The following is a 26403-nucleotide window of genomic DNA, read 5'->3' as shown; positions in this document are numbered from 1 at the left end:
AATGGGGGTGAGGGAAAGTTCTCCAGAGCAAGCTGGCTAGCAAGATTAGCCTTATCTTTGAGCTCTAAGTTTGTCTGAGAGACCCTGTCTTGGTGAATAAGGTAAAAGACCAATGAAGGATGATTCATGACCTCAACCCTAAGCCTCGCATATACATGCAACCACACATATGCAAAACCAGACAAGCCATGCACACATACATAAATGCCCACCACAGGTAGCCACGGGAGAAAACTGGAACAGGAAGGGCGTCATCAGGTCAGGAAGTTGAGGGTGCTACAGCAGAGGACACATGCATTCTTCTGAAAGTCCCAGGCATTTGGCACAAGAGTAGTGACCAGCACTGGAGGGGCTTGTGTGACTGGGGCAGTTACAGCCCCGGGGCCAAGAACTTGTCTCCATTCCTGGTAATAATGTCAAGAGCCCCTGTGCATTCCTCAGACTGCCCTCCCTTTGCAGAGCATCCGCCGCTGTCCTGGCATATGCTGTGTCCTTTCCGGGCGAGGAAGGAGGTGACAGAACAAGATCCTGGTTCTCTATGGCCTTAGAATGGTCACTGTCAATTCTCCAGATCCCCTATATGTATTGGTTATTTAACTCATTGCTAGGACAAAGCACCCGACAGAATCAACTTCAGGAAGTGTGGATTCTGGCTCATGGTGGGTGCAGTCCATCACGGTGGGGAAGCCGTGGTGGTGAGGGAGGCTGCAGCTGTGGTAGCGGGGTAAGGTGGTCACGTGATATCCGCAGTCTCGCTGCAGACGGAGAGGAAAGCTGGTGCTCAGCTCCTTTCTCCTTTTTGTTCATCATGAGATGCTGCTGCCACCCACAGCTTAAGTGGACTAGATCTAGAGACTTCCTTGGTCAGACAAGCCCAAAGATTGGCCCCTGAGCACAGCCCAATCCTGTCCGATTGAGTCAGGATGCACTGTCACACATTCTATAAAATGGGTGTTATTCCTGTGGTAGGAATGAAGACTTCCTAAAACCCCAGCATGGAGCACGAAGTCCCACCACTAGCTGAGGAGCTGCGGGCAGCTGATAGCTGCTGAGAGAAGGAAGGTCAGTTTCTCACAATGGTGTGGCCCCTGGCCCTTTGCCATGCTCCTGTGGAGGCCACAGATCCAAGAGTGTATGGGTAGCACAGATACATACATTGTAGTCAATGGTTTTTTTAAATGACATAAAGTTAGGTGGGTAGGGAAGGGAGAGTGGATAAGGAAGGGATTGAAGGAAGGGGTGGATAGGCTAAAAATACGTTGTATAAAATTCTCAAAGAACTAATACAAATAAAAAATAAGATGAAATATTTATAGACTGAAAAAGAAAGTGGAATACCTAGTGCTGTATATTAGCGGGGAGGTTATATTTTCTAATACCTCCCACTGAATTGCTGGGAAAATAGACATTCCTTTCTCAGTTCTGGAGGCTGGAAGGTGAATGACAGGGAACCTGTCATCATCCCGTTGTCGGACCAAGCCAAGCAAAATTGTAGAGTGTGTGATGCACGCCTGGGATCCCAGCATTCAGGGAAGGAGAGGCAGGAGGAGATTGAGATGAAGGCCAACCTGGCTTATATAGCTAGACCCTGCCTCAAAACACCAGGATTAAGATCAAGCAGATCTGTCAGGGTTGCTTCTCAGCCCATAGTCCAGCAGCGTCTACCCTGGCTGATTGCTGGGAAGTACTAATTCTCTGTAGGGACTCCAGCATCCTCACCCGAGTCTTATGAGTCCTCAACTGTAGGGGCCTGAGTCTCATAAGCAAACAGAGAGGGGCCGGAGAGGTGGCTCAGAGGTTAAAAGCACTGGCTGCCCTTGAAGAGGACTTACATTCAGTTCTCAGCTCCCGCGTGAAGACTCACAGCCATCTGTAGCTCCAGTTCCAGGAGATCTGGTGCCCTCTTTTACAGGTATTGCATGCACATGGTACACGCACATCCATGCATGCAGGATAAACACTCATATACATAAAGTGAATATTAAACAAAACCAACAATTTAAGCATAGTCGAGTGGTTGAGATAGGACCCACAGTGTGAAGTCGGCAGAAGTGTTTGTCACACAGATTTCTCTGAGCTTCCGTTCCTTTGCCCCTAAGAGAGACGTGGTGTCTCCCACTCCACGAGGTTGTTGTCAAGAGCAAAGGATTGGCATGGTTCAAATGCTTGGCCAGTAGCCAAAGTATAATTAGGAAAGCCAAGGTTAGGTGTCCCCTCCCCCCACCTGGCGTCCCTATCCTTATGTAATCCTGCTCTCCCTCCTCATTGTGAGCTGAGCCGCTCTTAGTCAATATCACCGCATGTGTCTCTCTGTGATTAGGCAACAAAGCCTGTGCTTATGTAGTGCTAGAAACCCATTGTCCTACTGCCTTGCATGTTGGCACCGCCAGTCTGGCAAAGAGCGTAGGCTCCGTAGCCAGCAGTATTGCCGGAGCTGAAGCAGCTAGTCCAACAGCCCGTGAGGGACGGAATCCCTTCAACAACAACGATATCCTGGAAGCACATTCCTTTCCCCTTGGCCGTCCCAGAAGGTCCCAGCTCCTTCAGACACCTTGCTCTCAGCCTTGGAGAGACCTGGAAATAGGGGACAAATACCTGGTCTGTGTGTAACGGGTACAGAACTCACTGGGCATGCTTAGGCGCACCGGGATTGCCTGCACAAACTCTGTTGTGGAAAACCCCAAACCAAAGCAGGTAAATAAAATTCCTCATGTCTTAGGGGCTGGAGTGATGGCTCAGCAATTAAGAACACTTGCGGCTGTTCCAGATGATCCAGGCTTCGTCCCCAGACTTCCCGTGATGGCGCTCAACCATCTGCAACTCCAGTTCTAGGGGATTAGTCTCCCTCTACTGGCCGCCACTGGTATTGCATGAACAGGGCACCTATGAGCAGGCAAATACTCATACAGATGAAAAAATAAAATGAGAGGAAAAAGGCCCTCGTGTCTTTCTGGGATGCTACAGCTTGTAAAATGTCTCCAAAGCTATCCCACTGCTGACTCGTCTCAGCAAACCTCGGAGACATATGTGGAGTGATGAAGGAAGTAGACTGCCGGGACCCTGAAGAGAACTCACCCCAAACCAGCTAGCAGGTTGGAGGAATACTCTGAGACACCATGGCCTGTTTAGCAGTTCTTCTTTGTAAAACCCCAAATATGCATTTTCTACTGTGATTGGACCCTATGAGAACAACATGCGGATTCACAATGTGAATCTAATATGACTGATTAAAAATGTGCAAGCCTTCTCTGAACTGAATTTTGGATTAAAAAAGGCTCTCATGGAAAACTATATGAACATAAACAAGGGTCAACTATAGAGAAAGATAACGGACAGTTTTGGTACATGTCCCTGGCGACTTACTTTGCTTTGTGTATGTTCCACCTAAGGAACGGACTGACTTTTTTTTTTTTTTTTTTTTTTTTTGAAAAAGGGTTTCTCTGTGTAGTCCTGACTATCCTGGAGCTCGCTGTGTAGACCATGCTGGTCCTGAACTCATAGAGACACACCTGCCTCTGCCTCCTGACTGCTGGTATTAAAGGCTTGTGCCACCACTGCCCAGCATGACTCTTTAAGCCTAAATGCATCTCTTTTTTGCCCATTTTGTTTAAGTATATCAATTGCTTCTATTGCTCCCTGAAACATGGTGCAATATTTGTAGTCCTGCATCAATGTCAGCTGCACCACTGGAGACGGTCTGAGGTGTTGTTCTCCCCAGCCTGGCACATCCCAAAGTGAGACAAAACCTCCATGGTTACCATGGGGGTAAGATGCAGGGTGAGGTTGATATTACTTAAGGTTGTTTATGGTGCTAGAATCTCCCATCCAGGAATCAAGAGGGAATAGCCGTGTTCCCAGGTCTTCATAGCTGCTGCTCAGAGCATGCCCGCCATCTGTGGAACTCTGGCGGTTTGCTGGTCTCTCTGTATCTAGTGTCTCTCCTCTGTGGATAGAGGGTAGGAACCACATCTATGCTGGGATGACTGAGAAAGAAGCATGGTGCTTTTAGAAACACCAGAAACACTGAGATCTTTGTGTCACTGGGGTGTTAGCATGGATCGGGGTCATTGAGGTCTGTGTCACTGGGGGTAACATTAGGATTAGGGTTACAGTTGGGATGAAGTTGGGGTAGGGTCAGAGGCTGGAGTAGGGTTAGGTATTAATTTTAAGTGCAATTGTTAGGGACTAGGCTTTATGGTTGAGAATCAGAGCTAGGGTTCAGGGTTGGGTATTAAGGTTAGGAGTTAGGATTTGGGTCTCGGCTAAGGGGTAGGTAGGATTACTACTGCTGTTGAGGTTGCCTCTAGGGTTAGTGTTTATATTAGTATTTCATATCAGGATTAATTAGTATTTAATTAATTAATTAAGTAGTTAATTAGTATTTAATTAATTAATTAAGTAATTAATTAGTATTTCATATCAGTGTTTTCTTTTTTAACTTACTTTTATTTATTTCATGTCTATGGGTGTTTTTGCTTGCATGTTCTTCTATAAACCACATGTGTGCCTCATGCCTTTGGGTGCTGGAAAAGGGCATCAGAACTGGAGTTACAGGAGGTTATGAGCTGCAGTGTGGGTGCTGGGTACCAAACCCAGGCCCTGAGAATGAGGAGTCAATGCTCTTTGACACTGCACCATCTCTTGGATCTCTTGCTTGCTTGTTTCTTCTCTCTCTCTCTCTGTGTGTGTGTGTGTGTGTGTGTGTGTGTGTGTGTGTGTGTGTGTGATACCTGTGTGCTATTATCCATAGATGCCAGAGGACGATTCCCTAGAAATGAGTTCCGAGTAGTTGTGAGTCGCCCACATGAACACTGACAGCCCAGCCCAAGAAGGACAGGAAGTGCACTAGAACAGGAAGTGTCCTTAACTGCTGAACTCTCTCCAACCTGGGGCTAAGGCTGTTGATGTCACTTCTAGCACCTCCCTCCTAGAAACTGGGGGGAAATGCCAGGCTACTGCACCCTCCTCAAAATCCAGTTCGGCTTGGTGAGTCTTTCGAAAACACTAAGATCAGTTCTGTATCTCTGGGCCCACCCTCAGAGCCATCACTTCCGACTGCGAGACCAGAGAGCCCGTATCTCTGGGAAACTGAGGTCGTCTGCCCTGAAAACACACAGCTGAGCTGAGAGCAGAAGGGAGACCCCCGTGCCCATGGGTTCTGCTGTGCCCTCCTCCGTCTCCTTCACTCACTGGATGAATGTTTATTGAGACACTTCTCTGTGCTTTGCAGTCACCTCTAAGCTGTGTGTGCTGTGTGCACCAAAACCCTTCTCTAACACATCTCAGGGTCTGTATGTCATCAGGTGATGATAATAAGGGACACTGAGGTAGGGGCAGGAAGGGCATTTGGATTATGTTTTGGCAACTGGTCAAGTTCTTCTGGGATCAGTAGTAACATGTAGCAGGTCCTGTGGGAGGAACATTCCAGACAGAGGAGCCCTAAGCTGGTTTCGGACACACCTTGAAGTGAGTACCATGGCTGAACATCTCAGGAAAGGGACCATGGTGGGTTCCACCAAAGAAGAAAGCCAGGAGCCGATGGTGACTTGATTGGCAGAACAAGTTCCTCCTGGACCCAGGGACCATGTTATTTGTTGTTTCCCTACTGCTGTAAAATCCAGATGCAAGCGCGTCCTTTGCACCAGCTCTTATAAAGCCAGATGTTAAAGACAGTAAGTAAGGAGCTAGTACATGCCCCGGCGGAAAAGACTTTCCCCCACCGCCAAATGCAGTGAAGTGCTCCGCGCACCACACCTTAAAAGCCTCAGACAGAGATTTGCTATGCAAGGAGCGAAAGGGGGCGGGTTAGAGGGAAGACAGAGTGATCTATCTTCATTTATACCACAGACCATTAGCCAGATGACAGGACCAGAGCTCCCCCTAGGTGCTGGGCGCGGAGGGGGCTGTAAAACCCAACAGGCAGTTTGGTAAATAAAGACGGTCGGCAAACATCTGTGGAGAAGAAAGGATAATGGCCGAGCATTCCATTGTCTCTGGAGAAGGTTATTTGTGCTGGGCTCAGGTTAATTTCTCATTGTCTCCAGTTAAATGGGGGAGGGGGGCCGCTCACACAGCTGCCTCGGGAGAGGCCTGATTGCATTACCTCTGTTGCCGAAATCATAAAAGGGGAGCAGGGAGAGACATTCAATAAAATCTAAAACCAACTTCAGATGTGCTGGAGTCGTCTCAGCCCGTGGAGTCCCGGGGTGAGCGCTTTTCTGCTCTGCCGTCTCTTTGATCCGCTTTGATGTTCTTTCCTGATCATCCTGCCCTGGTGAGAAATGGAAGGGGAGATGAAGCCCCAACAGTGACTGTGTTTAAAGGGGAACATATGGAAAAGTCTGAATTACCCAGCATCTGCTGCTAGAGTTAGTGTCTTATGGTAAAGCTCCCACCACCATCACCAAAGGCTAAACTGAGAGAAAAGAGAGAAGGAAAGAAGACACAAGGACTGAAGAATGATCACGTGTATGCGCGCGCACGCGCGCGTGCACACACACACACACACACACACACACACCATGGTTGCACACTCATGTTGAACAAAGAGCAGTCCACTTTCCGCCAATGCCCTGGCTCACAGCCATGCAGGATGTGTGTTCCGATGTCCATCTCCTTTCCAAATAATTAACAACACTCGGGCCTGTTCGAGGACCTTCACAAATCTTGTCGTGACAAGCTTGAGCTAGACCCTGGTTCAGAATTCAGTTGATTCTTCTCATCTTTATGTATGTGTTTGTTGTCCTAATTGAAGTCCTGGCTGAGTTCACAGAAGCCAGACTACAGCTCCCTAAGGGGACAGGCTTCACCTGATCGGGTAGAGCATGGCACACAGAAGGCAGAGCTGGACTGGGGTTGACTTGGTGGCCCTGCAAAGTCCTCCGAGACCCAGACACCTGCTCCATCATCTTTGGCTGGCAGCTCCTCTTACACAAAAGGAGGTGACCCTATCTGCTGTCACCCTTTGGGTTCCAAGGGAGAAGGGGCGTGGCTGAAGGCACCGGGTAAACAATGCTATGACCGTCTCTTCCCATCAGAAAAGCAACACTTTTCTCAGACATGTAGCTAGGATGCCTGGAACTTGTTGGCCTGTCAGTCTAGCCTGTGGTACCCAAGGTTACCCTCTGGTCTTTACATCCTTCCCTGTGCACAAGTGTGTATGATGGTTGCAGATGCTGCAGTCACTTTGAGCCTCTCTCAGAAGAGGGAGGTCAATGCTCTGGGCAGAGAGGAACAGAAACTTACAAAAGGATTGGATTTGCCTTGCCAGGATCCCCAACTCACCATCTTTGAGTTCGCTTGCCTTCCAGCCTTCTGGTTTGGGGAGAAGACACGGCTCTCCCTCACTTAATTCAGTCTGAGGCTGGGTTTCTGGGCTGTTCAGAGAAAAAAAAAAGTGCTGTAACTGACCCAGTCTCCCGTTGCCCTCTGTCAAGCCTATATAAATGAGAGTGCCTTGTTAATGGAATTTTTTATTATGGTAAAATATATGTAATATAAAACTTAACATTTTTAACCCCACTTAAGGGTGCGTGGAGTAAAATCCCATCACTGCAGGAGCATCCATCCCCAGCCTTCTACCTTCCCAAAGTGACACTCAGCCCTCATTAAACACTGCCCCCCCTCACACTGCTCCTTCCTATCTCCAGGGATCGGCCTGCCTCCGGTACCCACTGGGAGGACACGGGCAGGATTTGTCTTTCAAAGAAGAGTGATTCCCTGACAGCTTTCATGGTTGTCACATTCTGACATTTTTAAGATCTTTGTTGAGGTTTGATGAGAGGGGAGACTTGGGTGGATTTCTGCTACTTGGGTGGATTTCTGCTGAGATGGGATTTCTCCACCAAGAGCAGTGTGGCCTCTCCCAGCCCAGGTCCAGTAGGAGGCAGGTTTTCCTCACCTCAATACCAGTGAGGTAACATCAAGGAAAAAGGAGCCAGTCCCGCCTGCTTTGCTGAGGTCATGGAAAACCTTTCTTGTCAGAGCCTCTTTTACAAGGAGTAAGAAGGTGAAGGACAGACAGCCACAGATGGAGCCAGTGTTAAAACCTGAAGCGCCCAGAAGTGGTGGCATACGCCTTTAACCCCAGCACTCGGGAGGCAGAGGCAGGCAGATCTCTGTGAGTTCAAGGCCAGCTTGGTCTACAGAGTGAGTTCCAGGACAGCCAGAATTACACAGAGAAACCCTGTCTCAAACAAAACAAAAACAAAAAACCAAGGAGCCTGCATCCCTGGAGGCTTCCCCCCCGTGTGTGTCTCCACGCACACAGACATCCTTTCTAATCTTTCTTGAACACCTGCAGTCTGGCACTGCCCTAGCTTGTGTTTACCTTGCAAAACAGTTTTAAAAACTAAAGTCACCACCGAAGCGTGGCTTGAACAGACTATACAGCTAGGAAGTGGGGCAGCTGGCATGAGGGAAGACATATATGGCGTGGGAGCAGAGTGGGTCCTCGTAAGGAAAGGACGGGAGCGGCGGGGGAAGGATAGGAAAGGTGGGGGAGGGGTGTGTGCAGATAAGTCAGCCAAACTGAAGGTGTGTGGAAGTCATTGCTTTGTGGCTGGAGAGATGGCTCAGCAGTTAAAAGTCAATACAGCTCTTCCAGGCAACCGAGCTTGGTTCCCAGCACCCACATAAGGCATCTCACAACCACCTTTAACTCTAGTTGCCAGAGATCTGGCGCCATCTTCTGGCCTCTGAGGGTACTATACTCATTCGTGTGTGTGTGTGTGTGTGTGTGTGTGTGTCTGTGTGTGTGTGTGTGTGTGTCTGTGTGTGTCTGTGTGTGTCTGTGTCTGTGTATCTGTGTGTGTGTGCACACGCGCTCACACACACACACAAATAAACAAACAAATTTAAATAGGTGGGAAAGTCCTTTCTTTGTTTGCCTACTTACAAAAACAAAAAAAAAGCACAATTTTCTTACAAATTATGAACTGGTGCTCAGAAGTTCAGTGGAGAGTGACCAGTGGAGGAATCTATAACAGCTATAACCATTTATAGGAGACTTTAAAAGGCAGATATAGGGGCCGGAGAGATGGCTCAGTGGTTAAGAGCATTGCCTGCTCTTCCAAAGGTCCTGAGTTCAATTCCCGGCAACCACATGGTGGCTCACAACCATCTGGAATGAGGTCTGGTGCCCTCTTCTGGCCTGCAGACATACACGCAGAATATTGTATCCATAATGAATAAATAAATATTTTAAAAAAAAGGCAGATATAGATGGGCACATATAGACAGGACAGGAACCTAATTCACAGGAGATAGAAACTGACTTTTCCACACAGATGGGGAGAGAAGGCAGTCATGCTCCCACTGTGCATGCTGTGTGTGTGTGCGTGTGCGTGTGTGTGTGTACGAGCAGGACGGTTGTGAGAATGGCTATCAGCACACAGAGCTGGAAGCAGAGACCATGAGAGTCTCTAATGATGGGAGGAGCAGTGTTTCCTCATCGCTGTGGCAAAATGAAGAGGAAGAAAGGTTTGTTCTGCAGTATAGTCCATCATGGGGTGAGGCAGGGTGGGGGGCAGGCACGCCAGCAGGAATATTAGTGGCTGGTCACATGGTATCCATGTCAGGAAGCAGAGAGAGATGGATGGTCCTCTTTCCAGTCCGGGACCTCTCAGCTCGTAGGATGGTACTGCCCACATTCAGGATGTGACTTTTCTCTTCAGGAATTCCTCTCTGGAAACACCCGCACAGATATGCCCAGAGGTGTGTCTCCATGGTGATGCCACAGAAGATACCCAGTGGTCTTCTGGTCCAGCTCAGAGTCTCTGACAGCACTGACAGCTACTTTGAGGCCACCAGATCACGTGCATGTGTGACCCATGACTGTGCAGCTTTGCTGATCACCTTCTTATGTCCCTTGGGGATTATTTGTGGTCAAAGACTACTCCACAGAGTCAGCCGTAGCCCAGAGTCTGGGAGGACAGAGCCCAAACCATCCCCCTCTATTGAGAGAAAGTCCCATGAAGAGTTAGGGAAGCGTTATTATTTATACTCAGACTCTGTGACCAGGGCTGGCTCAGGGTCACAGACCCCTCGCCTGCTCTGAGGCTGTGGCATTTCTCAATCCATCTGCAGCCCTCTCATTCTGACGTGGGAATGGCGCTCTCAGAAACAAACTAGTCCTGAAAGGACAGAGCTGTGTCTGCCCCTGGCACCCCTTGCCCTTATTAACCACCCTCTTCTTCTAACCTGGCACTCCTTAGGTGGCCCTTGATCTTTTAAAAGTTTGACAATCCATCATGGGTTAGCCTTCCACTTCCCCCAGGGATATGAGGTGTGTCCCCTGACTCTCCAGATAGACAGCCAGTTGGCTTCCCTTCCCGCCACTCTCCCCACCTCAGAGAAGGTTGGACACACCATCTTGCTGCACTGTCCCCACACAGAGACCCCCCACACACACAGCACCTCAGTAAACCATCCCTCGTGGCGTCCGCTGTAGATACAGTCACCAGCTCTGGGCTCATTTAGTTAGCCTTGTGTATTAAAGCCAATTCCGTTTTCCCCTTAAATAAATATATTTCGAGAGGAAACTTGATGTCATAAATGAACAAAACAAACGAATGAGCAGACAAACAAACAAAAAAAAGAAAGAAAAGAAAAGAAAACCCAGCATCAGCTGCCACAAATACAAAGGAGCTAAACAAATCAGTGCAATTAAAGTCCTGGCCCAGGGCCCACTGCTCTCTTTACCAGTGGAGATGAGTAGGCCCTAAATGGCTCTCTCTTGCCTCTGAGTGCCCCCAAGAGAGCCCTCATCCCCATTCTCCTTTGTGTAAACAGAAGGATGCATTTGAAATCACAATATCACGCATGCTTTGGGTGTAGGCCCACTGCCCACCCCCCCACCTTCTGCCCCTAAGCTGATTGATCCCCTTAGAGTCACCTTGAGAGCCACCCACTGCAGAAAAGGGCCATCAGCACCTGATTGTCCTATATTCGGGGCTGCAGAGGACGTGTCAACATGTCCTCTCGTGTCCTTTTCTCACCAGACTCTCTCTCCCCCGGTCTGAGTTCCCTGCCCCTCACTATCTTTGCTCTTTCTGCCTCTCCACCTGTGTTCTTTCTCATCCACGCAAACTCACCCACACACTTAGGGCCCACTTCTTGGTTTACTGTAAAGTATCAGATGCATACAATTAGTTAAATCAAACCCGTTTCTCCTGTTAAGCTTAACCCAAGGAGCTAGAGAGATACTCAGTGGTTAAGGAGTGCTTACTGCTCTTGTAAAGGGCCGTAGCTTGGTTCCCAATACCCACAGTCAGGTAGCTTACAACCACCCATAATGCAAGCTCCAGGGGGATCTGATGCCCTCTTCTGGCCTCTAAAGGCAACTGCACTCAGGTGTGCATACCCCACACAGATACACATGCTTACAATTAAAATTAAAAATAAACCTTTAAAAACTTGCCTAAAAAAAAGGTTACCTGGGAATGGGAAATTTGAGCTCTATTTTTAAAGAAATAAACACAGTTACAATTATAAGAGACAAGCATGAAGACGTGGGTGTTATTAGAAGTGGCTGGGCGACTTTTATATTTAGAGGATTTAGACAGCTATCGAAAATGCTTGCCTAGCAACGATTAAACCAATGTCCTGAAATTGGTTAGGTGTAACAGTCAAGCAAATAAACTAGAGACAAGGATACCCCTGTGCTCTGCTCTGGCAAGAGGTTCTATCTGGTCCCACCAGCAGGGGATACCCTGAGAAGCTCAGCCCCTCAGTGCATCACTTCTTGCCAGGATACACAGCTAGGGGCCCTGAGTTGACATTGCTCTTTAATCCCAATGCCTCATAGCCCAGCATGGTGATGTATACAACAGACTGGTCCTTAAAGGTAAGTTAACTCTACTTCCATCAAAGGTCTGTTGTTAAGGGCATGTCAACTAGGCATGCCAACATATTACATTAAAATTTGAGAATTGCAGGCTGCTGCGTAGATGGGTCATTCAGTAAGATACTTGCTTTACAAGCATGAGGCCTGAGTTCAGTCTAGAGAATCCTTGTAAATCTGGCATGGGAGTGCTCGATTGTAAACCCAGCACCAAGAAGGCAGAGACAGGAAGATGCCTGGGGCTAGTCCATGAGTCCAGTCCACTTGGACCAGTGAGAGACCCTAGATTAAAGTTTAAGCTTGTATAGGGCAGATACAAAATGACCGCATGTGATCTCCAAGGCTGCTTGCTGGTTCACAAGCAGTAGCAGCTTCTGTCAGGACTCAGTTGGATTCTCATTCTGGGAATCTTCCTCTTCTCCCTCATCTCCCTCCTCCTTCCTCCTCACCCTCCTCTCCCTCCTCTCCCTCCTTCCTCTCCTCTCCTTTTCCCCTCCTCTCCCTCTCCCCCTTTTCCTCCTTATCTTCCTCCTCTCCCTCCTTGTTCTCTTTCTCTCCTTCCTCTTCCTCCACTCTGTCCTCTTCTTCCTCTTCCTCCTTCTCCTCATCCTAAAGTATACATTAACCAAAGTAATGTTTAATTTTCAAATCACAGTGCCCTCTTAAATACAGTGACCCCTTAAGTACGTGACATGGATCAGCAGCAAGGCCCCCACCAGCCTCTGCCTCCATCACTGGGAGAAAAAGCGCATTGCACATCACTTGTGAAGGTCACATGGCATCAGTGAGCTCCGCAATACTTCACAGCTCACTTTGACTTCCCTTTGAAGACGATCAATTCTCATCCCAGCGGTTACGAAGCCCCAGGCTCCATGAATCAGAACCTGTTTCCTAGTCTTTAAAATGCAGAGCTGGCCATTATAATGACAGGCCGGGATATTAGATGCATTTGAAACCCAGCTGGAGCGTATTTCAGAGCCCGGCTGCCGATGTTGAATTTGCCGACTTCTCATCCGTTCTTTCCTGTATCGGTGTAAGGGTGATGGTTCAGGGCATCCGCATGGTGCCAGACTATAAAGGCGTGGATGGAGAAAGCAGATGTTTGACTCGTGCACCCAGAGAGACGAATGTGCTGTGATGTATAGCCGACCATTTTATGCCACCAAGCAAAGGCTGGAAAGCTGGGCGGGGGGTGGGGGGTGGGGAGCTAAGCACGAACTGAAGCTTGAAAAGGCACATCCTTCATGCAGACTCTCAGCTGGGACAGGTTAGGCGTGAGGAAGAGTTACTGTGTGTGCTCAGGCCTCAGTGAGTGCCTCCTGGGGAGACGAACATGTACGAGAACGTGGGGAATGTTTCTACATATGCATGCAGGTTTTTGCACACACGCTTGCAGATGAATGTGAAGGCCGAGGAATGACCTTGCAGAGAAGAGTCACCCCCTCTCCTTGATCCATATTCTTTACATGTCTGTCTTGGTTGCCCTTTGTATATTTTTCGATGAGCCTTTCTTTCAAGTCTTTCTTAAATTAGGGTTTTCGTAGCTATGGCAAAATGCCATGACCAAAAGCAAATTGGGGAAGAAAGGGATTTTTTTTAGCTTATACTTCTGCACCATGGTCCATCATTGAAAGAAGTCAGAACAGGAACTCAAACATGGCAGGGATCTGGAGCTAGGAGCTGATGAAGGGGCCATGGAGGGATGCTGCTAGCTCAACCTGCTCTCTTAGAGAACCCAAGACCACAACCCAGGTGTGGCGCCACCCACAATGGACTGTGCCCTCTCCTATTAATCACCAATTAAGAAAATGCTCCCCGCCCAGATCTTATGGAGACATTTTCTCAGCTGAGTGTCCCTCCTCTCAGATGGCTATAGCTTGTGTCATAGTTGACGTAAAACTAACTGCACAGAGTCTTTCTCCCCATCTAATCCCGACTCTAGAGGCTAAGGTGATTTTCCGTGTTCACAAGCTTTCCTATTGAGGCTCTTTGATGGAGATAACAATTGCCGTTTGACAGGCAATCCCACCATGTAGCTGCACCCACTCCTCCATAGCTTGTAACAGGTCTGTCCTTAGGCGCAGACAGAGCTGGAACTATGCCTACTGCTATGTGACATCGGCCACATGGTCGCATGTACAAGATGGCCTCATTTCAGTGGTGGGTAGACTGGAGTTAACTGTGCTGGGTGGGAGACAGACAGGTGATGGGGGCTCGCCTTGCTGATGCTAGCCACATCTTTCCACCACGAGCTTCCACATATCCCACCACGGCAGCCTCAAGTGGTGCGAGGCTACCTTTCCTAAAATGTGATGGAATTGTCCCCCCCACACATCCATTACACCAGCCTCCATCCAGAGCAGCAGGAGGCAAGACCTGAACCCAGGAGATAGGGCCCACTGAGGGCCACAGTGAAGACAAGACCTAATTCACAGTCTTCATGCATGTTGCTGGGAGATGCCCAGAGTCCCATAGGCTATGATGTCATCATTACAGGACTTAGGGTCACAGCCTGTGTTACAACAAGCCAGGTTCACCTACCTACTATCCTTGATAAGACAATTAAAAGTCTAATCATTTTTAAGCATAAAAGGGAGGTTTCTTCAGTGTGGCCACACTGAGACGAGGAACAAAAAGATCTAGCCACCCCTCCCCTCCTAGTCCATCATTGGGAAATCAGATATGAAATTGGCATTTAAATAAAAAGCAGTATAACCAAGCAGTCTTCGAGGTGTGGTCCCTGCCCATCAGGGTCCCAGCTTCGGGGTTTTCTAAAAGGACAGCTGTCAGTCTGTCAATCTTTTTCCGGAAGACAAGTTCCTCTTCTGGATGTCCCAAGGGCTTCAGCTTGTTCTTCTCCCAGAAGATTTCTAGGGGACTCCAATTTCTGGAGGTCCATCCTTTTAATAGTCTGATAACCAAAAGGAGAGGCCCAAGGCAGACCCGGTTAAAGCGTTGAGCTTCTTGATGCCAAGAGAAGGCAAATGTGAGAGTTGCTTGGTGCACCCTCTTGGCGGTGTAAGTTGATGCCAAACCCTACACCACTACGACCTCTTCATGGGAGCATGCCTTGCAATGTCTCTACATATGTGTTCAGACAAGCTTGTCAAGGCACTGTCTGTAACAGGTCAGACGCACTCTGACACACCTATTAAGTGGAATAGTATACAGTCATCTGAAATGAGATGTGTATATCCATTGGTCTGGAAATTTGTCCAAGTCATCTTGTAAACTAGGAAAAGAAACAAAGTATGGAGGTGTGTGTGTGTGGCCTGTAACCCTCTGAGAGTGAAGGGTGAAGGATGGTACAGCGTGGGTGAACCTCAGGGACCGTATCTCACACCCAAGGAGCAATGCCTTGGGTGTCACTTGTGGTAGATCCCTAGGGTGCTAGACTCAGAGACAGGAAGCAAAGGGTTGGTACAAGAGGCTGTTGGAGGAACAGCAGTTATGCAAGGTGGCGGGAGCTGTGGGAATGGACTTGTAGGGGCTGCACACCTCACCACGTGTGCGGGACCTTGGCTGGGCTCAGTGTGTGCACTGCAGAGCTTGTGAGTGGATCCCACAGAAAATTATGCCAAGTGTATTTCCTTACAATTAAAAATAAAGAGTTACAGAAGAGGGAGTGGTAAGATGGCTCAGTAGGCAAAGTTGTTTGCCACCATCCCTGTTGACATGAATTTGATCCCCAGGGCCCACACGATGGAAAGAGAGAGTTGACTTCCACGTGTGCTGTGTACAGGGGGCACACAGGCACATAGACACACATTCTCACACAAATAAATACATGACTAATGTTAAAAGCTATGCGGGATATATTTCTGAGCCAGGATGTAAGCATGATGTCCAGGGTCTGGGGTCCCAGAACCCAAATTAAAAGCTGGGAGGTAGACTCAGGGCATCCCTGGGGGTAGGCTGACTACGTAGACAAGCTGAATTGAGCCCCTACTTCAGTGAGAGACCCTACCATACTGTTGAAAGCAATTAAAGGAGACACCGAGACTCCTCATGCATATACCACCCCCACACACGCATCTGAGCACTTAAAACATAGATACACACAGGCATGCACACACATGCAAAGACACAAAGACAGTAAGAAGGATGGGTTTGCAAATGCAAAGCCGACTTCTGGGAAGCTCCATAAGAAGATTTAAGAAATTCGATGTTGGGAGTAGGAGGGAAGCTTAATTCTCAGTCTCTTGTTTTGTGTAGTGTTTGCAGTTTTGTTTGTTACTGTGTGAGTGTTTGAAATGTCAAAAAATGCTAAATAATTACCATAGCCAAATATATCTGCTAGCACCATACATTGTAAATATATGCTACATGCTTACATGGGGTTTATGGTATATATTTATATAAATACAGTTTTTATAAGTACACAATACATATTAGAAAGATATATTTAGCAGAATATATTTAGCAATCTGTGACCTACTTTGCAAAGACCAGAATTTTGTTCTGTTACGGTTAAAAGTGACTATTAGCTACAGGGAGAGATGGGATTCGGGCTTGTACTTTTCCACTATTACATAAACAAATCAAACCACCACTCTGCCACATGTATTTAACTACTCCTGAGTGATGTCTGAGGCTTAACTTCCAAGTCAACTTCATATTTCTCCTTTCTCTTTTTCTTTTGTGAAACCCCATCAGGCACTTTTTCCAAAATAAACTGAGGCAAATATTGACTAGGCTGCCAAACTGATGGTGGGGGATGTGCCTACTAAAAGCCACATGAAGTCACGTCCCTAAGTGGGAAAGAAATAGCTGAAGCCCACGCTTTGCGTCTTTGCCTTTGTTTTCTCTTCTTGGCTCAAATTATCTGCAGCTGAACCCAGTTCCTGTCCTTGAGGCCATCCTGCACCCTTGGGCTCACGCTTGCTACATTAAAGGGAGCCCCTTTTCATGCTTGGATGTTACTGCTCCCCTGAACCCCTGCTTGGGAGCTGCTGTTCAGCTGAGGTGCAAAAGTTATAAGCAGTGGGAAAGAAGTGGAGCCAAGGACCTGGGGACCCCAAGTTGAAGTCAGGGCTCTTCATTTCACACCCCAGACTTGGTGCGTACACACTAAGGGAAAGGAATCGTATCATCCAGTTCCTCCATCACTGTGAGAAATACCTAAGATGATTTTGGCTCATCGTTTCAGAGGCTTTTGTCCATGTTCAGCGAGCTCTGTCACTCTGGGTGTGAGATGAAGACGGCTGTCACGATGGCAGGGCATGTGGTGCAAAGTGGTTCACACTCTGGTAGCCAGGACGCAGAAAGAAAACCATAGGAAGTAGCTGTAGCCAAGGCTCATCCTCCAAGGACACGTCCCCATTGATGACTTCCTCCATCTTGGCCCTACTCCCACAAGTTTCCACTGCCACCCAGAGACACCTTAAAATTATTCTTGGGTCCATACACTGATTGGGTTAGAGATCATGCGCACTGCTTACCTATGAACTCCACTCAGTGAGAATCAAGCCTTCAGCACATGAGTCTTGGCGAATATACCTCATGGTAACAGGTGGGAGGGTTTCTCAGTTTGGGGACAAGTTGTCTGTGGTTGTGTTCGGATGTTGTGTCCTTGGGTGTTGGTGACAAGGGTCATCAGCGACCAAATAAGACACAGCATCACCACCTGAAGTGAACTGGAAGATGATGTCACTCTGGATGCTATAACAGAATTGCCTGTTTGGCTCCCGAATGACAGGAGGAAGATGCTTCCAGTCTGCAGCTTGGAGGACAAGATCAGGGTCTCGGCAGATTTGAGACAGGGACTTGCCTCTGCATGAGGCTGGTGCTTCTTCCTATGCTTTATTTTGATCACTGTAGGTGTTGATATGAATTAAATGCCCAGCACAATATGTGTACACCATGAAGACTAGTTCATCACCCTCTCCTGCTTAATCCAGTTTCCAATCTCCTGAGCGTCCTTGTGAATGGATGGCGCACAACTGTTAACACAAAACTTTTACCTCCCTACACTGCTTTCAGACATTTGAATTCTTGCCTCTTCTCCCTCTCTTCCTCTCTATCTCTCTCCCCTTCCCTCCCTCTCTCATCCTCCCTCCCTCCCTCATCCTCCCTCCTTCCCTCCCTCCCTCCCTCCCTCTCCCTCCTCTCTCTCTCTCTCTCTCTCTCTCTCTCTCTCTCTCTCTCTCTCTCTCTCCCTTTCTCTTTATCTCACTGTGTCCCCCACTCCCTGCCTATCTGGTGGAGTCAGAGCCCAGGTTCCCATGATGATACCAAGGCATTAAAGATATAGGAATACTTTCTCGAATCCTACAGATTATTCTGAGACCAGTTAAGAAAACAAGACAGGAGAAGCAGTGAGGCCAGGTGTGAACTCAAGTGTGTCATTATAGGCTCTGGTGCCTCTTCAGGGCCTGGGGATACTCCTCTGTCTCGATTTTCCCTTCCTGCACGGTGTTACCCCTTCCCAGCAGCCTCTGAGGCTGGAATGGCCAGGCAGAAGGGTCCATGTACAGGACATGTGCTTAGGAGGCCATTACTGTGGCTAGCTGGTCTGCTGTCAGTAAGTATTCCTTCATCCCGCCCAGACACTAGCGCTGAGAAACAGCCATCAGATTTGCTGCTGCGCTGTCTCATTGCACATTGCAGATGTACAATTAATCTTGCTTCAGAGAATACATGCTGCCTGTTGCAGATGAAGGGAGCCAGAGACCTCCCAGCCCAGCACCTAGAAGACCCACCGCTGCTGTCCCTCCCAGACAGGGAGAGCGCACAGACCCAGCTGTCATGGCTGCTTTGTCACACTTCAGCATGAGGAGGACCCTGGGACCAAAACCATTTTTCAGCAGGATGATGTTTCCCATCTCCAGTGTGAACACAGTATTATCCAATTCCCCACAGCCTACTGCCGAGGAGTCCCCTAAACAGAGTTTACTCTAAGCCAAAATTACAGCCTTTAAACTGATTTCTCAAAGGATGTGGTTCATTTCAGCCTCTTTTTTCTCCATTCCAGCTGCTTCCAAGACACCTAAGAAAGGCTTTTTCTAAATTGGAAGTCCCACTGGAGAGCCTCAGCTAAGCAACAGCAGCTTCTCTGCTTCCTATCTCTCCCCATTACAGTTGCTCCAGGGACACTAGGCTCTGGGTGTGGTGCCCCAAGGGAGAGGCTGCTGTCCAGCGAACGTTCCTTTTATGGAGAGCCCAATGGTCAGCAAAGCAGAGTGAGGAAGATCATTGGATCCTGTACTATTTTTCCCACCTGCTGTCTCTTTTATTCCCTTATTACCTGATTCTCATGCAAGATCTGACGTAGGACATTTGTTTAAGGCATCTAATGCTTATGAAGCTGGGCACCCTGGTGTCTGAGCACCGGGATGTTTACAGCCCAGGGAGTATGCTTTGGCTTCCAGGAGACCAGGGAAGCAGAGACTTCTTCCCAAAGTTACTTGGTCAAATTTCAGCTTACCAACGCATTGCTGTCAGGGGGTTGGGGGTAAACATGAGCACCGCGCTGGGTGTTAACCCAGCCCTGAGCCCCCCCCCCCCCGGTTATTTTCCATGACTAGTGCTTACAAAAGGGGACATGGAGACCCAGGGAGGTTTAAGGATAAAGAACAAGTCACCAGGTGTGGTGGCTCATACCTTTAATCTCAGCATTCAGGAGGCAGAGGCAGGTAGATTTCTGTGAGTTCGAGTCTAGCCTGGTCTACAAAGTGAGTTCCAGGACAGCCAGGGCTACACAATGACACCCTGTCTTTAAAAAAGCAACAGAAATCAAATCTGAGAACATAAAGTAACCAGGAGAAAGAAGAGGTACAAGGTGGTGGCCCCACAGCAAGACCCTCAGGCAGTCTGGCCAGCCAGAATCCCCTGTGCAGGGATCATTGTCAATCACTCCTTCTCTTCTTTTATCATGTGCACATGTGTGTGCATGTGTGTGTGAGTGTGTGTATGTGTGTGTGTATGTGTGTGTTTGCATCTATGTCCATATGGGTACTTATGTGTATGTGCACGTGTGTGTATGTGTGTGTGTGTGTGTGTGTGTGTGTGTGAATGTGTGTATGTGTATGCTTGCATCTATATCCATGTGGGTACCCATGTCTATTTGCATATGGAGACGAGAGGAAAGCCTTAGCTGTCACTCCTCAGGTGCCATTCACACTCACTGGGTCCTATAAATTGCTGAGTAAGCCAGTGAGCCTCAGAGATCAGCCTGCTTCTGCCTTCCCAGCACCAGGGTTATGAACATATTTCACACACCTGGCTTTTGTTTGTTTGTTTGTTTGTTTGTTTGTTTTTGCTTATAAGTTCTAAGAATTGAACTCAGGTCCTTGGGTGTAAAGCAAACACCTCACCAGCTGAGCCATTTCCAGCCCCTCAGCTCTCTTCTTGATGTGCGTTTTGACAGGTAGCAGGGGAGGGCACATAACTTCGGGTTAGCTCCACTAGCCAGGCAGAACATGGAGGAGTCAGAAACTTACCCGCCCCTCCAGGTTCTGTACAGTAGGAGAAAGGAGCTGCCTAAGGAGGAAGCTGAGCTAGGTATCTGGTCATGAAGCCCAGGTTAGTACTTCAAATAGGAGGGCAGAAATCATCGGTACAGAGTGAATGGGGTGTGTACCCCAATCCCACCAGCATACCAAATACAACAGATTTGCAGTCACAGGAAGGCAGCCTTCTCCCATTGGTTATTCTTAAGTTTATTCTGGTTCATGGTCTAGGGGTTACAGACAAGGCAGAGCAGGGGCTGTTTTGCTGTGGGAGCTTGTGGCAGCTGTTTGCATCAGGCTGTCAATCAACAAACAATGATCAGACAAAACACAGGGTCAAGCTATCAACCTCAGGACTCACCACCCGCCAAACCCACTTTCTCAGGTGAGGACTCGCCTCCCAAAAGTCTCAAGACCACCACCCCCCAAACAGTATCTCCTGCTCAGAACCAAGTGTCACATGTATGAGTCTGGGAGGTGGGGGTGGGGACAGTTCAAACCACCATACTTCTCAGCCCTGGTTGAGCTCCTGCTGCTTGGAAAATGTCACTACACTGGATGCCAATGGAGAGAATGCTGGGACAAGAAAGGAGCTCCAGGGCTTGCTAATATGTATCGGTTGGACCCCTCTTCTCTGTGTCTTTAGCCAAGTGACTGGGGAGTGGACAGCAGGAGTCTAGGAGGTCTCAGAGGCACTCTCCCGCCCACTGCCAGCTACAGTGACTCCAAAGTGTTTCCAACACTCAGCTTCTGAGTGTTTCCAATGGGTGCCTGGCAGGAATGTGCTTCCTAAGGGCTTGATGGATGGATGACTGGAGAACGCATGGGTAGAGGAAGCCTTCTGTTCCAGAACTAAAAAACTTGCCTTCGTCCCCCTCAGGGCCCTTTCGTCTCAGCAGTTAGCACCGCCACAGAGACCCGCAACTCATCAATTACAAACATTAACTGTAAATTACACTTTTGCATAGTTAATTCGGAGTCCTCATTATGTACTTAGCAGAGCTTAGCAGGCGTAAAATTCAATAGCAGGCTTTGGAGTGGATCCAGCGTCTGTCCTCTGTGATATTTGGAAAATGCAAAGTTTTAGGAGTGGACCTCAGAGCATGTCTTCTCTGGAAGGGCTCCAACAGACTCTGATTTTTACTTCGTTTTTTTTTTTTTCTTGGAATGGGTTCAGCCCTTCTGGAAAAGCTGATAGCTTCGAAGCATGCCCCCGTCCTCTGTTCTAACAAAATGGAGTCTCTCCCGCTCCTGGGTAGAAATTAATATTAACCTGACAACTGGAAGGAAAAGTGTGACTATCAGGAAGCCAGGCTCCTGGAGGCGTCACTCATCTATTATTCGTTCAGCAAACATTGACTGTGTGCCTCCTGTAGGCCAGCATGGCCATGTGTCATTTGAAGGTAATGGAAGAACACCATGCCACCGCGGCTAGGGAGCTTGCACTGGTGAACTACCCAGTGCAGAGAAATGCATACTGGGCTGTGTGGCCATGTAAATGAAGGGTGAATCTCGAGCACCAGGGGCTCAGTGACATGAAAGGATGGGCTGTGGGGGGGGCAGGGTGATAAGAGACATTGTGGGAAATAATTGCCCTCGTGGGAGATAATTGTCAGTGGCCTGAATGGAAGCACACCTGTGGCCAAGGTGGGGTACCCCAAGAAAAGGAAGGAGAAAGAAGTTGAGGAAACAGAGAAGTGAGGGGTCCTGTTGTCAGGACTGGGGAGATGGAAGGATTGTGGGTCGCATCTTCGCATCTGCGGGCATGGGAGGTTGGCTCAAGAAATGCCTATGCCGAGCTTAACTTCAGGCACCAATTTGCTGTCATTGCACTTGGTGTCTCCCGTAAGTCCCGGTGATGCTTAACTTGAGTGGACTCAGAATCGCCTGCGAGACACATCTCTGGATGCGTCAGTGAGGACATTTCCGTAGAGGTTTTACTGACGAGGGAAGACTCACCCTGAGCGTGAATGGCACATTCGAGTCATCTGAGATCCTCATGACTCTGTGTCCAAGCCCCACCCAGTAAAACCAACAACGCTTGATGGACAAGCACAGGTGTCAGAAATTGTGCACAGCTCCTCAGCTGGCTCACTCCAGCCCCCTAGGTGGAGAGCTAATGTGTTGAGTACCTTACCTAAGCTGTCCCTTCGATCCATAGTAAAGTCATAGTTCAGGCAGCCATATGTCTGCTTCCAGAACCTGTGGTTAGAACATCTCCCTATCCTGTCTCAGCAAAAACACCAAGACGGGGAGAAGACAGGAGTGGGAAGGCTGGTGCCCATGGAGAAAGCTTTCTGTGTGCAGCTGCAATGTCTAACCTTGACCGTCCGTTACTGCCATGATTCTAAGTTCTGAGTGTCCACACCTAACATTGTCATTATCTTTGTGGAGAGCAGACCTGGGAATCCATTGTTTCACTCCCAACTTCTCAGGTAGTTAAACTATTGGTGGGGCTGCAGTTTGAGAAAACTCGGACTCCTTTCTAGGTTTCAGATACCTTATGCAAAGTCATTGTCATCTACATGATATGCAGGGGACGACTCTCTTTTTCTTTCATTTGCCTCCCCATGTAACTACCTGCCCCTGCAGGGTTTTAGGCTTTGGAGTACTAGATAGAAGTAAAGACCATTCGTCTGCTTGGTTCAGTGTGTGTGTGTGTGTGTGTGTGTGTGTGTGTGTGTAGGAGGTATAGAGGTGTGTGCAAATGTGTGTGCACATGTATGCATATGGAAACCAGAGAACAGTCTCCACTCTCATTCATCAGGATGCTGCCCATTTTATTTTGTTGTTGCTTTTATTTAAACATTTTTTTTAGTTCTCTCTGTGTGTGGTGGGGTGGTATGGATGTGTTAGTGTGGGTGCTCAAGAAGGTCAGAGACATCTGAATCCCTGGAACTGGAGTTACAGTTAGTTATAAATTGCCCGGTGGGAGTCTCAAGTATTGAACTCAGGTCCTCTGCACACACAAAAAAATCACATGCTCTGAACCTCCGAATCATCTCTTCAGTTTCTACAGATTTATTTTATTTTAACTGTGCACATGTTTATGTGTGTATTTATGTGTACTTGCACATGTATGCGAGTGCCCATGAAGACCAGAACAGAGATCCTCTGGAACCAGAGTTACAGGCAGCTGTAAGGCTCCCTATTCCATTACCCATGAGGACTCTCCTGTCTGTCTGTCTTCCAAGCACTAGAATGTCATGCATATACCACTACAGTCAGCTAGCTGTTCAATATGGGTTCCGGGGATCCAGTGTACGTACTTGTGTGGCAAGTACTGACCAAGACCAAGTCATCCCTCTAGCTCTATTTTTTAAAATATTATATATATATATATGTGTGTGTGTGTGTGTGTGTGTGTGTGTGTGTGTGTGTGTTTTGCCTGCATATGTCTATATGCACCATGTATGTACCTGGTGCCCACAGAGACCAAAAGATGCTATCAGGTCCCCTGGAGCAGATGGTTGAGAACTGCCATGTGGATGCTAGGAACTGAACCCCGGCCTTCTGCAAGAGCAACAAATGCTCTTGACCACTGAGACATCTCTTCACCCCATTGTTTGCTTATTTCTAAAGTCAAATCCAAGTGTGCCGCCCTCTCCCACAGGGCAGATCTCATAAGCCTCTCCCTCCCTTATGTTACCCTTATGTCACGGGTTCTGAATTCTGTCTTTTGTATTAACTTAGGCAACAGCAGGGGAGGCCAGGTCCTTGTTCTGTGCTAGTGTGTTGAATCTCAGCTAATCAGATATCCCCTTCAGTACCCTAAACGGGAGCCACTGGCACAAATGATCAAGACAGCAGTGTTTGAATGTAAGGCATAGATTTCTCGAGAAATGGTTTCCTAGGGTTCTAGCTTTGCACCCCCTTCCTCCCGTTTTTGCCCATCATGCCTCCATTTTTTTTTCTCTCCTATTCTGCTCATTGTTCAGTCCCCACCTTCTCAGTCAACTCAAGGTGGAGCCTGTGGCTCAAATCCATACTCCTCAGCACCATGGAGAGCTCATTGGAAGGCTCAGCACCATGGAGAGCTCATTGGAAAGCCGCTTCTGTGGGCAGGCAGGGAAAGAGATGTTTGGGTTCAAGACAGCACTTGAAGCAAAATGGGTAAAATACAGCCCGAACCAGACTATGCTGTTCTCCTGGGAGAGGCTTCCCCATTCAGAATTTCATTTTTTTCATTTTGTGAGTCTCTTTGCTTCCATGGGCACTGAGCTGCCCATGATGGCTATGACATGGGTACTCAACTCTCCCCACCCCCACCCCGAGGCTGGGAAGCTAAAGTCCCTTTGGCGTTTAGCTCATTCGTCGGCTCCATTTTCTTACAGACGAGTCCAATGGACAAGAGGCTTGGAAAATTGGGTTTTCAATGGTCTGAAATTTGCTGCGACTACTGGAGGGATTTATTTACTTTGGAGTAACTACTTTATTTTGAGCCAATTTTGAAATTTTCTTTCAAGAGTTACATCTGTAAATCCACACCATTGATTTTTATCAAGCAGTGGTTCCTGGCGCTCCCTGGGGTTGCCTAGGTGTTTAAATTCGCTCTTCTCTGTCTCTCCTCTCTCTCTCTCTCTCTCTCTCTCTCCAGCATCACCACACACCCAGTTAGGTAGGCCTCCTCAAGGCAGCTCTCAGAGGCAGCAGAAAAGCGCTGGCCGCAGGATGAACTGACTCCTTTTCTTTGTCTCTATCTACCAGCAGCAAACAGAGAAGGGGACATCTGATGGGGTCATATTCTGACTGAGGGTATGAAATACAGGGCTGGATGAATCAGGCTCACACATGGCAGAGTCCATATCACCACTGGGTTTGTTAATTGGGGGAAGGGATTATATCCCTTTAAAAAAAAAGACAAGATTTCATGTATCTGAAGTTAGCCTTGAAATTATAGTGTAACCAGGATGACCTTGAACTGTCATTCACCTGCTTCAACTTCCTAAGACCTAGGAATACAGGTGTGCACCAACATGCCTAGTAGATCCAGTGCTGGGAATCGAACCACGGGCTTTGTGCATGCCAACAAGCACTCTACCACTAGAGCTACATTCCAAATCCATGGGCCAGTTTTAGAAGTATGTATGATTGCGGTTCCCCACCTGAGCATGTCTTTGGAGTTCGATCCTACTAAATTAAAAACAAAAGTGACAAGTGTTACCTTAGTGTGGTGGTGCACACTATCCCAGAACTCAGGAAACCGAGGCAGGAGATTTCTACAAGTTTTAAGGACAGCCTGGTCTACAGTGTGAGCTCTGGGCCACCCATGGCTATGAAGTGAGCCCTTGTCTCAAAAACAACCCAAAGACCCCATCCCTCCACACACTGATCAGTACTCAGTATATAAGAATTTCAGTTTAGGGTTTGTGGCTTATGGGTGTTGCTTTATCCTAGCCCCCCACTCTCTGACTTGAAAGTAACGTCATGCTTCAAGAGCCTGGAGCTGTCTCTGAGAATTAGTCTTTTCACCCTCTGATTCTGAGCACAATTGTGGGGTTGGGGGTAAAGGGAGAGAAGGAGCCTCCAAATAACACCATCACATTAAAGCCGTTTCCTTTCGTTCCCTTCCAGAAGTGGCAATCTATTCAATGAGGTCATGCAGATGAATTTTGAAATCGCCAGTTTCAGCAGCCTCTCGGGGACACAGCCCATCACGTGGCAGGTGGAGTACCCCAGGAAGGGGACCACAGACATTGCTGTGTCCGAGATCTTCATCAGCCAGAAGGATCTGGTCGCCATTGTCCCCCTCGCTATGGTAAGTCATGCTGTCGTGATGGCCCTTGCATCCTACTGATAACAGTGCCCCTGCATGCTTCCTCTTTTCCAGGTCATCACTGCAGTTACTTTATGTATAAACAACTCCATCTTCCTCTACCTTGGAAGTGGCAACATTACCTTTTATTAGCTAAGCTTCTCAGACGAGCCACGTCCGCATACCAAAGCCCTTGTTTCTTACTTCTAATTTAAACCACCTCAACTTTCTTCTTCATGCTCCTCTCTATATTCAAAATTTAGGCTACCTTGTGTCCTGGTCAGGGTGAGCTGGGCTGGGCTAGGCTGTGGCAACAAGTGACCCCAAATCTCAGAGACCTGAGTCCACTAGCTATT

The 26403-nt window shown here is 48.0% G+C and overlaps 1 protein-coding gene across 2 annotated transcripts in view; it reads left to right on the top strand.

The window, feature by feature from the left end:
* Tmem132c (transmembrane protein 132C) overlaps positions 1–26403 on the top strand; it is a 305762-nt gene that overhangs the window by 228461 nt on the left and 50898 nt on the right. For both annotated transcript variants that reach the window (XM_087903619.1, XM_087903618.1), the window contains exon 4: positions 25867–26050. In XM_087903619.1, the coding sequence (XP_087759745.1) occupies positions 25867–26050 (184 nt within the window). The remainder of the gene's footprint in view (positions 1–25866; positions 26051–26403) is intronic.

Source organism: Myodes glareolus, chromosome 2 (assembly GCF_982192425.1).
Source record: "Myodes glareolus chromosome 2, mMyoGla1.1, whole genome shotgun sequence".
In the NCBI taxonomy this organism is placed as follows: Eukaryota; Metazoa; Chordata; class Mammalia; order Rodentia; family Cricetidae; genus Myodes; species Myodes glareolus.
This window is presented reverse-complemented; position numbering and strand designations above follow the sequence as displayed.